Source organism: Schistocerca serialis, chromosome 3, assembly GCF_023864345.2.
Source record: "Schistocerca serialis cubense isolate TAMUIC-IGC-003099 chromosome 3, iqSchSeri2.2, whole genome shotgun sequence".
In the NCBI taxonomy this organism is placed as follows: Eukaryota; Metazoa; Arthropoda; class Insecta; order Orthoptera; family Acrididae; genus Schistocerca; species Schistocerca serialis.
In genome coordinates, this window is record NC_064640.1 from 338,206,495 (window position 1) to 338,223,690 (window position 17,196).

At 45.1% G+C, this 17,196-nt stretch overlaps 1 protein-coding gene across 2 annotated transcripts in view; it reads right to left on the minus strand.

Annotated features, from left to right (window-relative positions):
* LOC126470144 (ERI1 exoribonuclease 3-like) overlaps positions 1–17,196 on the minus strand; it is a 112,495-nt gene that overhangs the window by 40,733 nt on the left and 54,566 nt on the right. For both annotated transcript variants that reach the window (XM_050097759.1, XM_050097758.1), the window contains one exon: positions 448–645. In XM_050097759.1, coding sequence (XP_049953716.1) covers positions 448–645 — 198 coding nt within the window. The remainder of the gene's footprint in view (positions 1–447; positions 646–17,196) is intronic.

A 17,196-nucleotide genomic window follows, 5' to 3' on the forward strand; every position in this document is an offset into this window, starting at 1 on the left:
ACCTTTAAAAATGCCAACAATATGAGAAATTAAATCAAAATCAATGACTGTGCAAAAGTTTAATTTTGTTTTTGATGAAAAGGAGAAATTCAAAGACACAGTTGTTTGTGGTTACATGTAAAAAAGTGTATTCTCACATCAGACACAAACACAAGACTCTGAATTTGTCAAAACATTAGGATGAGGCACAAAAAATAATATAACTCATTTTTATAGTACTAAGAGAGCCAACTGTAAAGAATTCAGCAACCAAAAATAACTGTGGTAGAACATAAGGTTAAAAAGATATCTCTTATCTGCACAGACACTGACTTCCAATGATACCCCCATCAGTCAAGTGACCTTCCCTTTAGCAAAACAGTTGTTTCTCAATTCCATGTTAACTTACAGAGATATCTGTCATTTCTGCATCTATATGCAACTGAAAATATAAATATATTCATTTACCTTCTTCAAATCAAGCCATTTTCTCATGCAGCTTGGAACAGCAATATTTGAAATCTGGCACTGAGTTGGCAGCAGCCTTTCGAAATCCTGGTTACCATATGTTACAAACACACATCTGTTATTGAAGTCATTATTGTGAAGCCATATTCTGAACTGCTGAAAAATGCTCTCAAATGTCTCGGAGTTATCAATTATCTCCTGGAATGAAATATGACAAGAGAGAGGAGTGAAAAATACTGCACACAAATAACAACGCAAAAACTGTAAAATAGCTGTGTAAGTACAAGAAAGTAATAAATGAGAGCTAGTAATTACAATAGCAGACAGAAAAAGTGGCTACTTACCTGTTACTTAAACTAGGATAACTGGTGTGAGGCTGAGTGTATATATATTCTCCTTGCTATTCTATCTTATCCAATCACGGTTTCTAAGTGACTTATCCATCTGGCCTACTTTAAAAGCCTTCAACATCTTGCTTCAGTCCTTGTCTCACATAGCCTTAGGAAAAGGGAACCTTTAAACCCAATGTTTTATAGTTAACTCTCTTTTTAAGTGATGGTTATACTAGTGCCACCTGTGATCTTGGTACATACATAATTTTATCAACTACTTTATTTAATAGTATAAATTCCCTATAAATCAATTTTGACAAGATACAAAAAAGGATGGAAATTTATAGTTAAGGTCCTGTTGACACCTACATATACATGACTAATCTGCAAATTCACACTTAAGTGCTTGGCAGATGGTTCATCGAACTACCTTCAGACCCTTTCTTTACCATGCCATTCTTGAATAGCAATTTCTCTTTTTTATCACAATGATCATTTCTCCATATGCCAGTGGCCATCAACAAAACATTTTCACTTCTGGAGGGGAAAGTTGAAGATAGAAATTTCATGAAAAGATCTTGCATAATGAAAAATGCCTTTGTTTTAATGATGCCATCCCAATTGACATTTCATATCCATGTCAGTATCACCCCTACTTCGCAGTAATACAAAACAAGCTGCCCTGTTTTGAATTTTTTTGGCATCCTTTATCATACCTATTTGGTAAAGATCCCATACCATGCAGCACAACTCCAGAAGAGGACAGGCAAGCATAGTGTAGGCAGTCTCTTTATAGACAGTTTGCACCTTCTAAGTATTCTGCCAATAAAACAGTCTTTGGTTCACCTTTCCCACAATATCAATGTGACCATTCCAGATCAAATTGTCCGTACTGTAATCCTTAGGTATTTAGTTGCACTGGCAATGTTTGATTTATCATGTAAGTGAAATTTAACGGATTCATTTTAGCACTGATGTGGAATACCTCCACACTTTCCCTTATTTCGAGTCAATTGCCACTTTTCACATCGTACAAATATTGTGTCTAAATCATTTCGCAATTGGTTTTAATCTTCTGATAACTTTAGTAGACAGTAAACAACAGCACCATCTGCAAACACCCTAAGAGGGCTGCTCAGAGTGTCTCCTAAACCATTTAAATAGATTAGGAACAGCAAAGGGCCTACAACACTTCCTTAGGGAATGCCAAATATCACTTCTGTTTTACTCGACAATTGTGACCTTTCTGACAGGAAATCAGGAATCCTGTCAAACAATTAAGACAATACTCAATAGGCAAGAAATATGATTAGGAGACAATTTGTGGCGCAATTCCCAAATTGCCAGGTAATTTGAACTACTGAATCATGTTCTTCAACCCCAGTGGGGAAACAAGGCCTCTCCATATTCCTATAATGCATTGACACTCGCAAAGAGCAGCAGTGCTATTGCAGTTGTTTTGACACGACAGTTTTATGAGTAAAGCCCTACTCACCTTGTCCATATCCATGTTGACTGTCTACAACTGTAATGCACAATGACGCTTATGTTTCAACCCCACGTTGCCATACCAACAACAGTGCATAATGGCAAGTAATGACACTAACACTACAAATGCGAACTCTGTAGGCACAGTCTAAATATCATTCCTATAAACTTGGATACCCAAATGATAAACAGTTTTCAGTATACATTGGCTCAGGTAGCTAAAGTTTAATTATAAGCACCCTGAACTTCTAAGTTCCTTGTGTTAGCAGTGTTCTAGATTTGAATTTCTTTGGTGTAGGAATTCTGGAAAACTACATTTTGTAACTCTGTTTTAGTGGCATTGTCTCTGGTAACATTACTGTTGCTATCATGCATTGAAGGTGTGGTGTCACCGCCAGACACCACACTTGCTAGGTGGTAGTTTTAAATCGGCCGCAGTCCATTAGTACATGTCGGACCCGCGTGTCGCCACTGTGTGATCGCAGACCGAGCGCCACCACAAGGCAGGTCTCGAGATACGGACTAGCACTTGCCCCAGTTGTAAGGACGACTTTGCTAGCGACTACATGGACGAAGCATTGCTCATTAGCCGAGCCAATACTTAGAATAGCCTTCACCTAAGTCAATGGCTACGACCTAGCAAGGCGCCATTAGTAACATTGCATGTATCTATGGAGTCTCACTTATATCGTCAATAGCGATGTACCAAGGATGGATTAAAGTTAAGTATTCCAGAAGCTACGTACTTTTCTTTATAGCATTCATTACGTATCCTGTTACAGACCTATCTCTTGCCTGCGTAAACTAAACGCGTGCCTTTCGGCTACTTCCGTGGCGTGGCTGTCTTGCTACGCCACAACAGTTGGCGACGACGATTAAAACGATTTTCTTCTTTATCCTTACTTGATTTATTTGTGTCATGACTTCGCCACACTCTCCAGATGTACTGTCCGAATTTTATCGCTTGCAGAATCAGCAGACGCAGGCGTTATTGGATGCCCTTGGACAGCTCGTCCAGGGTCAACGTGCACTGCAAAACGATGCGGCCGCCGCCGCTTCACCGCTACCGCAGCCACAACATGCAGTTGCACCCCCATTTCGTCCCTATGAACCAGCTAAGGAAACATGGACGGAGTGGTCACGCCAGTTTGGATTTCATCTCACCGCCTACAGAATTCAAGGTAACGAGCGGCAGCCTCATTTATTGGCGTGTGTAGGGGTGCAAACGTACTGTGTGATAGTGAAATTATTTCCCCGACGCGACGTAGCAACTCTGTCCTACGAAGAAATTTTGTCGGCATTAGATGCCTATTTCAAAGAAACAGTCAATGTCGTTGCAAAAAGGTATACGTTCTTTCGTACAAAACGTACGGCCGGTCAGACTAATAGGGAGTGGGTTGCAACATTGCAAGGCCTTACTCGGGATTGTGCTTTTGAGTGTGAATGTGGACTCCCTTATTCAGATACTATGGTACGTGATGCAATAGCACAGAACGATTCTGATGTTCGCATACGGGAACAGATTTTGAAACTCGTCAATCCCTCCCTTCAACAAGTGATAGACATATTGGATAGACAAGACACGCTTGACTTTGCTCAGGAATCATTTGCAACTTCGCCAGCCGTGTGTAACATTAACCGGCCCGCCGGGCGCGCTGCACGGACCGGTACACTGCCCTCGCGCACGTCCACGCAGCTGCCGCCACGCTCTAAACCAGGTGTGCCGCGCCAGCATACAAATGCAGTGAAATCATGCCCGCGGTGTGCTACTAGACATTCGCGTGAAAATTAGCCGTCACGCCAAGCTATTTGCTTTTTCTGTAATAAGAAAGGACATGTTCAAAGTGTTTGCCAGAAAAAGCTCAGATCAGACAATCACAACCATTCCAGGCCTTTTGCTTCGCGCCGGAATCGCACCAAGAGTAGTAGTGTAGTAGTAGAGGGGTTTGGTGGGCGCACGACAGCAAGGTCTTCAGCGCCCGTGCAGTATCATAGTGAGGCGGGTGTCAAAAAAAAAAAAAAAAAAAAAAAAAAAAAAAAAAAAAAAAAAAAAACCTCAGAACATTGACATAAAACGGAACATAAAACACAGGGAACAATCATTGAAAAAATGTGCTCACCCACACCGAAGCGTGGGATGAAGCAGGGCGTCAGCAGTAAAACATGGACAACACAGGAAGAAAATGGTAGAGGGAGCTAAAACAATGTAGCAGATGGAAGTGGCTGGCTGACCACAAGGAAAAAAGGGAGGAGTCAGCCACACTGCAACACACTAAAACCTTCAGCCTAAAAGTTTAGGCCAGAGTCCAGACACATCACAAAACTTAAAAACCCTAGACACACACGCCTCATCGTTAGCTAAAACATAAGGTAGATCCCCATCAACTTGTGCTTCTGCCTGTGCATCACGGTATAAAATGCAGTCTGTTAAAATGTGCCGGACAGAGATGGGCACACCACAAGCATCACAAAACGGAGGATCCTCCCACCGTAATAAAAAGCTATGTGTGAAAGGACAGTGCCCGATCCGAAGACGTGTGAGGGCCACCTCTTCCCGCCTGAGCAACCGGCAGGAGGAACGCCACGGCCGAGTGGTTGACTTTACCGACCGCAGTTTATTGGCCGTCACCGCCAGCCATTCGTCCTCCCACAACTCCATGCACTTCCTGTGGAGTGCAGCGATGACTGACTGCAAGGGGATAGGACACTGGACCACATCCTGCTCCCTGCAGGCCTCCTTGGCAGCCCGATCAGCCTGTTCATTGCCCCATATGCCGACAAGACCAGGCACCCAGCAGAAGGATACCTCTTTACCCCGCTGTTGGAGCAAGTACAGTTGGTCATGTATCAGCTGGACCATCTCCTCAGTCGGGTATAGGTTCTGCAGCAATTGTAAGGCACTAAGAGAATCGGAGCAGAGAAGAAATCGATCGCCCCGAACACGATGCATCTGCTCCAGTGCCTTCAGGATCACGTGGAGCTCCGTTGCAAAAACGGTATATGCAGCAGGGAGGCGAATCCGGGTAACATGATCAGGGAACACCACAGAACAGCCAAGGAAATTCTCCTGTTTGGAGCCATCCGTGTAAACGACAGTGAAACCGTGATGCACATCTAAAATGTTAAAAAACAGTGACTGGAATGTAAAATCTGGCGTGCCATCCTTCTTAAAACGAGTCAAATCTAAAAGAAGTTTGGGTCGCCGGAGGAGCCATGGTGGAGATCTGCTCCAACCGCGACGTAAAACACGAAGACCAGCCACAGACAACGCAGCGAGGCAATCCTGTGCGCAAATCCCATAGGGCTGCGTCGCACGTTGCCGGGTATGAAATAACCGTGCCAGAGGAGGCTGAGCAACGGTATGGTAGGCAGGTGTGTAGGGTGTGGACAAAGTTTTATACGCCTGGCGTACCGTAAGTAGCCATCGCCGCATATGAAGTGGCGGTTCACCTGCCTCTGCACAGAGGCTTGGTATGGGGCTAGTTCGGAATGCCCCAGTGGCCAACCGAAGCCCTTCATGATGGACAGCGTCCAAAATCTTTAAGTACGAAGGCCTCGCAGACCCATACACCGTGCACCCATAATCGAGCCGAGATCGCACAAATGCCCTGTAAAACTGGAGCAGGCAAGTCCTGTCAGCTCCCCATGTACTGTGGCTAAGACATTTTAAAATACTTAAAGCCTGAAGCGACTGCCGTTTCAGGTCTTTAAGATGAGGTAACCACGTGAGCCTTGAGTAAAAAATGAGACCCAGAAATCTCACCGTGTCTTTAAAAGTAAGAATAGTGTCCCTCAAGCGCAACTCAGGAAAGGTTAAAATCGAACGAGAACGGTTAAAAAGAACACATACAGACTTCTAGGTGGAAAACTTAAATCCACTCTTCTGCGCCCAGTCATCCAAACGCCTAATCGTAAGTTGCAACTGACGAGTTGTCGTTGCAAGGCTTGAAGAAGAGCAGAACAAAGAGAAATCATCCACAAATAAAGAACACTGGACAGGACTTTTCACTAGGGACATAATGCTATTAATAGCGATGGCCAACAGAGTCACACTTAAAACGCTACCCTGAGGGACACCATTCTCCTGCTCAAAGCGATCAGACAGGACGTCACCAATTCGGTATCTAAAATATCGTGGCGAGAGGAAAGACTGAATAAAAAGAGGAAGACAACCACGAAAACCCCATTCGTGAAGCTGCGCCAGGATGAGACGCCTCCAAGTGGTATCGTAGGCCTTCTCGATGTCGAAAAATACACCTAGAAGGGGATGACGGCGGAGGAAAGCTTGTTGTATAGCCGCCTCCAGGAGGGCAAGGTTATCGAAGGTGGAATGAAACCTCCTGAACCCACACTGAAAGCGACTAAGGAGTTGCCGGGATTCTAACTTCCAGACAAGGCGGCGGTTGACCATCCGCTCCATGGTCTTCCCTATGCAACTAGTGAGGGCAATACTACGGTACCTACTTGGGCTCGTGCGGTCTTTCCCAGGTTTTAGAAAAGGGATTAAAACTGCCTCACGCCACGCGTCCGGAAAGTGACCCGACGCCCAAATGTCATTAAAAAGTGCGAGGAGGAGTTCTCTGTTGCGCATTGTGAGGTGCCATAGCATACTGTAATGGACCCTGTCATGACCAGGGGATGTGTCACGAGCTCCAGACAATGCAGAACCCAGCTCCCACATAGAAAATGGGCAGTTGTAAACTTCATGAGAGGTGGACTGGAAGTTCAGACTACATCTCTCAGCAATCGCTCTATGGCGCTGGAAACCTGGATCCTGACTGGTTGTTGCAGTAACTGTGGCAAAATACGCTGCCAGAGTCTGGGCAATGTCTCGCGGACCCATGTGGAGAGTGCCGTTAGTCATTACAGCAGCTATGGGGCACCTCCCTCCTCTGCCAGAAATTCTCCGGATGGTCTCCCACACAATGGAACTTTTGGTGGAACGATTAATGGTGTTCAGGAACGTTTGCCACGACCTCTTCTTGCTCTCACAAATAATGCGGTGACATCTTGCCCTCACCAACCGAAAGGCTGCAAGATTCTCAGCAGTCGGCCGACACTTGAACCGACGCAGAGCCGCACGCCTGGTCCTGATTGCAGAGCGGCAGTCGGCACTCCACCAAGGCACAGGCGGCCTTTTCCGGTGGCCTGTGGAATGGATGCTGCAGCGGCGTGGTGGACCGTGTGGGTAATATGATCTACCCACATCTCAACATTCGCACAGTGTTCGAATTGGGCCAACTGGCTATAAAGCGTCCAGTCAGCTCCACTGAGCACCCATCGCGGTGGTCTCCTTTCAGGGCTCACGTTATCTGGCAGGTGAATCCAGATAGGGAAATGATCACTGCCGTGCAAGTCAGCGACCACTTCCCAGTGAGCACTGGCGGCAAGAGCTGGAGAGCAAAGCGAGAGATCAATGGCAGAGAATGACCCAGTCGCTGTGCAGAAATGAGTACTCTGTCCTCCATTGAGCAAGTAGGCACAGGATGACAGGAGAAGCCTCTCAACTGCTCTACCCCTGGGGCAGGTAATTGCAGAGCCCCAAAGCACATTGTGGGCATTAAAATCACCACAAATAATGAATGGCTGGGGGAGCTGTGTAAGAAGGTCAGTGAGGGCCGCTTCATCAAGAGCATCATGTGGGGGCAAGTAAAGTGAACATACAGTCAATGGATGACGCAAGTGCACAGACACAGCGACGGCCTGTAAAGTCGTCGTAAGTGATAGAGGCGAGGAGTGGTAGTCCGTCCTGACGAAAATACCTACGCCTCCTCCAGCTCTCTCTCCATGCAGGTCGTCCTTTTTGTGGAGTGTATAGCCTCGTATCTCAGGGGAGTATGATGGATGGAAATACGTCTCCTGGAGACAGAGACACAGTGGTCTACCCTGAGAGAGTAGACGAAGTTCCTCCACATGCGTCCTGAACCCTTGCAAGTTCCACTGGAGTATGGGAGCCATCTATTATGGGGGTAGCACCTTCATCCTGTCTCTCCGACGGGGCGGTGAGACTGCAGCAGGTGGAGGGGCAGGCGTGGGGCGAGATGATTTCCCCACACAGACATCGGATTCCATCAACTCTGGGGAAGAGTCAGAAGAAGCCTCACGGAAAACCACATCTGCATGGTCAGACGGTTTACTACGGGATTTGACCCGCTGTTGTTGCTGTACGGGAGCTTTCTGCGGTTTGGTGGGCTTTGGGGGAGCTGATGTTGGAGTGGTAATGGCTGTACAGGGCTTCGGAACATCCTCAGATGTTGGAGGCGTCAGGGGCTGGCCCAAGTTCGCCACTGTACCTTTGTCTGCCATTCGAATAGGGGCTACTGGCTCTGAAACACTGGCTGCGTTGCAAGTGCACTGACAGCTGCATGTATTAGTGCCAACACTCACCACCTCTGTCTGCGTGGAGGCATCGACTTTCGGAGTAGGCTTCTGAACCAGGGAGGCAAAAGATGTAGCAAATGTGGGAGGTTGCATCGACTTAAAGATCTTCTTGGCCTCACCATAGGGGATACGCTTAGTTGTTTTTATTTCCTGGACTTTGCGTTCCTCTAAAAATATTCGGCAGTCCCTACTCCAAACAGGGTGGTTCCCAGAGCAATTGATACATTTGGCTGGAGAGGAGCAACCAACTCCGTCATGAGCAGCGTTACCACAGTTGCCACAAGTCGCATCGCCTTTGCATCCTAAGGTGGTATGCCCAAAACGCTGACATTTGAAACAGCGCATTGGGGTCGGGAAATAAGGCCTCACACTAAGGCGAAGAAAGGCAGCTTTCACATGTTCAGAAAGTTTCATGCTATTGAAGGTTAGAATAAAGGAGTCGGATTTAACACGATTGCCATCAACCCCCCTCATGATATGTTGAACATCAACGATACCTGCCGGAGCCCACTCACGTTGCAGTTCTTCCTTGGGAATGTCAACTAGATCCCGGCACGTCACAACACCTTTGCTGTAGTTCAAGGTGCTGTGCAGTTCAGTGTCTATGGCATACTCTCCAAGGCATTTAGCAGATTGGAGGTTAGTTGCTTGCTGGGAAGTGGAAGTTTCCACTAATAAGGTCTCATTACGTAAGCGCTTCACCGATTTTAAGGAGCCACAGATTCCCTCCAATCCCTTTTGTATATAGAAGGGCGAAACCTTCTCAAAACTACCCTCCTTCCGTTTCACAATGAGAAACACATTCGGATTACCAGAATGCATTCTGTTACCTAAGACTGGACTGTTTAAAGAAGCGCCGGAGTCAGGGGGACTGACTGCACGGGCCCTCTTAAGAGACTGGGTGTTAGAACCTTCCAGCGGCCCACGCTTTCCGCTGGGAGGAAGAAAAGAGGATTTCGAAGGATCCATCTCGGTCCCACGAGCAGGTAGGGAACTACAAGTCCACCTAGACAGAGCCCCGCGTACCTAGGTAAGCCTTATACAACTGAGGTGCGGCAGGTTCCCCAGAGGTTGCCCGCTATCGACTGTTCCACCTCAACAGCCATGCATATCATCAGCGCGCAGCACACCTTGAGATTGAGGGGTGTTTTATAGAGGTTGATTCCATCCTCACGATCCGGGCGGTCAAGCCAAGATCCCCATTCCCTGAGACACACAACGTTCCACCGCCGCGCCGCACGGTGGTCGCTGAAGTATGCTCAGAGGCTACGGTGACGCCAAGCCCGTACCCAGCAAATGAATGCTGAGCCCCTGGGGGCATCGCACCAAGAATACTCAGTCTCGTGAACCTTCGCCCATGGACATTCATGTAATTAATTCCACTTCGTCCAGTGCCTCTGTCTCTAACAGTGACTGTGTTCGTCCCACAAATACTGTGCGTCGACGTCGCTGGAAATCACGTCAATTAGCAAGTGATGCTGTCCCTGTATCAGTTCAAATTGCACGAGACAGTCGCTCTTGTCGTCAGCAGGACAATAAACTTTTTGTAGATTTGGACTTTAATTGCAAGGTCATACCATTCCAGCTCGATACCGGAGCTGCAGTTTCATTGCTCAATCATGACACGTACAAACAACTGGGCAAACCTCCGTTGCGTGCCGCAAATTTTAAGTTAAATAGTTATTCAGGTCAGAATATCCCTGTGTTAGGACAGTGCACTCTTCTTGCAACATACGAGGGACAAACAAAACTTGTGTCATTTTACGTTCTTCGTTCTTCTACTGCAGTGAACTTGTTTGGTTTAGATTTATTTCAATTGTTTAACTTGTCTATTGTAAATCAGGTCCTATCAGTGAATCAGACTGTGCCTTCCGCCAGTGTTTCTCGGCTATGTGAAGAATTTGCAGACATTTTTGCACCGGGCCTCTGGTGAGGTGCGTCGGCATCTCAATCAGCTGCGCCTCTGTCGTCGCACGGGTTCTGCCGTTCACCGTCTGCTTTCAGCGACGGTGCCGTCCAGTCAGCGCCCTGGGGACCCATCTACTGGCTCGCCTCATCCCCAGGCGTTACCGACGCTGCCTTCCATTTTGCCCCATGGCGACGCGCCGCCGCCGCCGCTTGTTCTCCCGCTGGCGCCGCCCGCAGTGGACGCGTCGGTGCAACCGCCAAGCGCCTCCCTGGGTCACGCGCCGCCGATCGCTTCCCGTGACCAGCCGTCGTCCGCCATGGAACTCTTGCCCGCTCCGGACCACATGGCGTCTTCGCGCGTCGGGTACCCCGACGCAATGGAGGTCGACCCTTCGGCCCCTCCTGTCTCTTTACGGGCGCATACACCGCATGTTGACGTGCACCCTGGACTAGGTTTTCAGGCGTTTCCTAGCTCCCCTTGGACCGAATGGCCGGGTGCGGGTGGCACAGCCTTGCCTGTTGTTAGGCTCCCCACCTCATCGCATAGACACCACACTTGCTAGATGGTAGTTTTAAATCGGCCGCGGTCCATTAGTACATGTCGGACCCGCGTGTCGCCACTGTGTGATCGCAGACCGAGCGCCACCACAAGGCAGGTCTCGAGATACGGACTAGCACTCACCTAGTTGTAAGGACGACTTTGCTAGCGACTACATGGACGAAGCATTGCTCATTAGCCGAGCCAATAGTTAGAATAGCCTTCACCTAAGTCAATGGCTACGACCTAGCAAGGCGCCATTAGTAACATTGCATGTATCTATGGAGTCTCACTTATATCTTCAATAGCGATGTACCAAGGATGGATTAAAGTTAAGTATTCCAGAAGCTACGTACTTTTCTTTATAGCATTCATTACGTATCCTGTTACAGACCTATCTCTTGCCAGTGTAAACTAAACGCGTGCCTTTCGGCTACTTCCATGGCGTGGCTGTCTTGCTACGCCACAACAGAAGGTATTTATTGTGTCTTGCCACTGGTATGTTCTACATTTGACTAGAATTTCTTCAGACTGTTAGCAACATTACTTCTTGTGTGTGCTTATACGGTTAGTTTGGAAAGAGTGCAGATTGCCCTTAAGAACGTGACAAGCGAATTTTTTTCTGCTTTTTGAAAATATATATAGTTTTTGTTTATTTTTGGTGAATATGGATGTTGCCATATTTAGTCTTGCTACAATGACCTTGTGGTCACTAATCCCTGTACCTGTCATGATGATTCGCTAATGATTACTTGTTGTTAAGAGGCCAAGTACATTATTGTAACACTTCAATTGGGCTTCTGAACTAACTGCACGAAATAATTTTTAGAGACTGCATTTAGTACAACTCTGGACAATGTTTTATCCCTACCACCAACAACAAATTGTATGAGTCAGGTACCTACTTGAGATAAGACTCAAATTTTCCTTGAACCCTTCAGCAACTGTCATCTGAGTCAGGGGTCAGTAGAAGGTACCAATTACTAACTTATTCCAGTTGTTAAGTATAACCTCTACCCATATTAGCTCACACCAACTGTCTACTTAAATTCCACTACAAGATACACCACTTCTAACAGCAACCAACAGCCACCACCAACAGAAGTGCATCTATCCTTTCTGAACATCATCAGGCTTGGTAAAAACTTTGGCTGAACTTATCTGTGGCTTTAGCCAGCTTTCAGTGCCTATAACGATTTCTGCTTCAGTGCTTTCTATATGCGCTTGGAGCTCTGTTTCTTTCTCAACACAGCTACAACAATTTAAAATTACAATACCAATGTTTCCTAGATCTACCTCCATCCTGTGTTTGACCTGTACCCTTTGAGACTGAAACAATTTTTACAATTCTGCAACCATCTAACCTAAAAAGCTGCTCACAGTCCACTCCACATAGCAACTGCCGCCCATGTAGTTGCCTCCTGTGTGTAATGGATACCTGATCTATTAAGCAGAACCTGATACCCCCTACCTTATGGTGCGAGTCAAGGAACTCTGCAACCTACATGGATACAGGACTCCCTGAGCCTCTTATTCAGAATCTCCACTCAGCTCTGTACCAAAGGCCCACAGTTGATCCTGTCAATGATGGTACATGTGGTGAGCTCTGTCTTTATGTTGCAAGTTAGACTGGCTGTCTTGACCACTTCAGACAGACACTGGAAACCAGAGAGAATCTCTTCTGATAAAAAGTGACACACATCATTAGTCTTTTTCATGGAGGGTACTACAGCCAAATATTTATTGGAAGAATGTGGCATTTTTTTCTTCACTTAGGCTTTTATTTATTTATTTTCAACACTGGTTTTGCCTTATGAAGTTATTGTCTAGTGCATATCTGTACAGAATAGAATATTTATGTTACTGGCATGAAATAAGAACACAATGGTGTTAAGGTAAATTCGCAGAAAAAATAGTTACCATTAAGTCTGGCAAATATTTAAATTGGCAGTGTCTTCACAACCTGTGTCTCAATTTAAATTAGTTTACAAACTATTCAAGGTGTTTTTACAGTTTTGACATTTATTTTGTGCATATAAGGCAGAAAATATGCACAGATAGAATACTGACCAAAGAATAAAAGTGTAGGTGTCTTAATGATATCAATATATACATAAAGAGAGGAACTAATAAAATGAAGTAAGATGAAATTATTAAAAAGTGTTACAAAATGGTAAGTTTGAAAATTTAAAGTTCGTTTAGTATATAGATAATGTTAATAATTCCATCTGTCAGCGTGGAAATCATGTGTGACTAATCTTATATGTCAGTTTGGCAATTACAAATGCAACAGCTATAGTTTCTTTTTCTTTCCTTAATTAGCCACAAGCAGAGCGCTAACAAAATTGTTGAGGTATCCTCTGTTTTTCATCTGTCCATTTGTTAATAAGTGTATCTGGCTGATTTTTAAAATGAATAATATTTTTATCTCTTCCAGAATATCCATTTTCTTCCCTTCTTTGACTGATGAAGCATTTCGAATTTGTTGAAAATGTCTCCGGATACCTGTTTGTTGTGGATATGTTTTATAAATTAGCGACAGTGTTGTTCTTACAAATTAATGTGTGTAAAACTAAATTATGGTATCAAATGAACATAAACATGTGATATGGTCTTCAGCAGAGAAACTGGAAGTGCTTCAATGGTTACATAAAGATGAGTCTCTTCATAATACTGAAAGATGACATAAAGGGAAGAGGAAATTATGCAGACCTGAAGAGGATGGCAGATGACCAGACAGCCTGGAGAACTATCATGTGAAGACCTGCCTTTAGGCAGAGCACTGATGATGATGATACTGAAAGTGAGGTAGTGGTTGGCGTAACAACTGCAAAAGACTGGAAAAAAAAAAAAAAAAAAAAAAAAAAAAAAAAAAAAAAAAAAAAAAAAAGCAGGAAAAATCTTGAATTAAAAAAAAACGGTGAATAGAATCAAGATAAAACACCCCATGCACCATACGACAGCAATTTTGAGGGATTTGCCAGATGCTGAGTCCAGTGACATAAGTGAGTGGATCAGTAAAGCTAACGTTGACTGCAGAACAGAAGAATAATTAACTGACAACCAAATCATTGACGCTGTAATTCAAACAAGTAATGAGAGTGAGAAAGATGGAAAGATGATGATGGCAATGAAGAAAATGAACCTACGGCTCAAGTATCACAAACAGACGTTAAAAATGCATTTGATATAGCCCTTCAATACATCGAACAAAGCCCTACATTTACCTCAACAGACATGTTGAGGTTTAGGAAATGGCAGAACATCGTGGCAAAATCAAGGTTGTTGTCTGCTAAGTAAAAGAACGTTACAGATTTTTTTCATCCTTCTTAAGGACAGAAGATGCTTTTACTGTGTGATTTCTCATGTTTTAAATAGTTAAGTGCAATTTTGTGTGTGTGTGTGTGTGTGTGTGGGGGGGGGGGGGGGGGGTGAGGTTGTCAATGCAGTACTGTAATAAGGTATATAGAGTCGTTAAACTTTCACGCACAGTAGCAATATCTTGCCATAAAATACAGACATATTTTACAGTACAGACACTACTGTATGTTACACTTACATGAAAGTGTTTTAGTGTGCTTTGTAACTGTTTCAACACAGAACAATATTTCAGACAGTATTTCCAGTTGAAAATTAAAGCTGTACTGTATTGTGAAGTTAAGGGTCAATATACAAGTTCCTCTGATAATTCAACCTATTTTGCATTCTGACCGTGCTCCATGTTCTGTAGGGAAGAGGTTAGCGACATTTTACTGGATTCAAAAGAAGAGTAAATTGACAAAGAAACAAACAGTCTTGCTTCTGTGATTGGAATTATTATTTATACCTATCTAAGTCATTAACAGATGGTTCTGAGTCCTGACACTGAAACACAGACACGCATGGTCGACTGGTAGAGCCGAGGTGGCTGCGAGATCAGATTCTAGACAGCGCCCTCTGAGTGTCCCATCCAGTAAACAAGTTGGGCCCATACAGCGCAGCGCCACACAGATCGACGACGCCTAGTAAAGTCGTGTATTTTTGAGCCTTTCAGCCCTTGGGACTCAGTGATATTATTGCCGCAGTGGCCACAAACAATTCGGCCTTCGAGGCATTAAGGCTTAATCCCATGGATAGTGGCTTCACACCACTGGCTGGTTGGCCAAAGTGCCTGAACCAAATGTCCAAACCTGCGGTTCCTCTCCTACTGAGCAGGAGTGCTATGGTAATGACACAGTCAACAGTAGGGTAAAATAAAGCTATCTCATGACAGCCTACCTAAATTGGTAAATAAGTAATAATTACAACCATGCAACCAACACAGTTGGAAAAATTTTAAGAGTAAATTGGTTTCTTCTGATAGTAATAACCTTTATACAAATACTAGCCAAGTATCTGGTGTTGATTGGGTATGTATTTATTCCAATCTTCCATTAGTACATTTCCTCTTTGCCTCTCTTTTTCCATCTCCGGCTCCCCCCCCCCCCCCCCCTCTCCACCATATCCATTTTCACCAGCCTCTCCCTCTGTCCACTTCCTCCACTCTCTGACCATCACCTCCCACCACTCTCTCTGTCCACCTACTCCTACTGCTAGCTACCCCACTCTTCATCATCAGCTCGTCCCCCATTTCTCTGTCCATCTGCTCCTCCTCCTCTACCTCTCTAATCCCATCTTCACCTTCCTCTTTCTTTGTCCATCTCCTCCTACCACCTCTCCCTGTCCATCTCCTCCTCACCCCTCTAGCTGTTCATCTCCTTCTCCCTCCTCTGTCTGTCCACCTACTCCTCTCTCCTCTTCTGTCAGTCTCCTCCTCCTCCTCCTACTCCTCCCTTTTCTGCCAATTTCCTCCCCCTCTCGTTTTATCTCCTCCTCCCCCACTCTCTTCCAATCTCTTTCTCCCCCTACCTCTGTGCATCTCCTTCTGTCCCCTCTCTCGGTCCACCTCCTCCTCCCCCCATATCTTTGCCCATCTCCTCCTCCACACTCTCTGTTTGTCCATCTCCTTCTCCCCATTCTCTTTCCCCGTTATTACCACAAGCCCAACAGGAGGCTGGTGGTTCTTACCATCACAGTATATCTTTTCGGATCATAGCTAATATGTGTACCAAATGTGACCGATATTGTTCCATTGGTTTAGGATGAGCTGTTTTCTAGCGTCTTTGCCTGCATACACACGTGTCGAATATACTTAAGACATATTTCACCTGTATCTCTAGCGAATTTCGCCCTGCAGTTTCATTTTTATGCATCTCAATGCTTATGACATCATATCTCTTGAACTGTGTATGCACAGTGATATAATTTTTGCAGGTGTATCTAGCGGTATGTGGGTCTACTGCCTGTGATATGTGTTGTGAATAAAGTAAGCAGTAAACAAGTAATAAATTAAAAGTCTACATCTACGTCTACATCTACATCCATACTCCGCAAGCCACCTGACAGTGTGTGGCGGAGGGTACCCTGAGTACCTCTATCGGTTCTCCCTTCTATTCCAGTCTCGTATTGTTCATGGAAAGAAGGATTGTCAGTATGCTTCTGTGTGGGCTCTAATCTCTCTGATTTTATCCTCATGGTCTCTTCTCTAGATATACGTAGGAGGGAGCAATATACTGCTTGACTCTTCGGTGAAGGTATGTTCTCTAAACTTTAACAAAAGCCCGTACCGAGCTACTCAGCGTCTCTCCTGCAGAGTCTTCCACTGGAGTTTATCTATCATCTCCGTAACGCTTTCGCGATTACTAAATGATCCTGTAATGAAGCGCGCTGCTCTCTGTTGGATCTTCTCTATCTCTTTTATCAACCCTATCTGGTATGGATCCCACACTGCTGAGCAGTATTCAAGCAGTGGGCGAACACGCGTACTGTAACCTACTTCCTTTGTTTTCGGATTGCATTTCCTTAGGATTCTTCCAATGAATCTCAGTCTGGCATCTGCTTTACCGACGATAAACTTTATACGATCATTCCATTTTAAATCACTCCTAATGCGTACTCCCAGATAATTTATTGAATTAACTGCTTCCAGTTGCTGACCTGCTATTTTGTAGCTAAATGATAAGGGATCTATCTTTCTATGTATTCGCAGCACATTACACTCGTCTACATTGAGATTCAATTGCC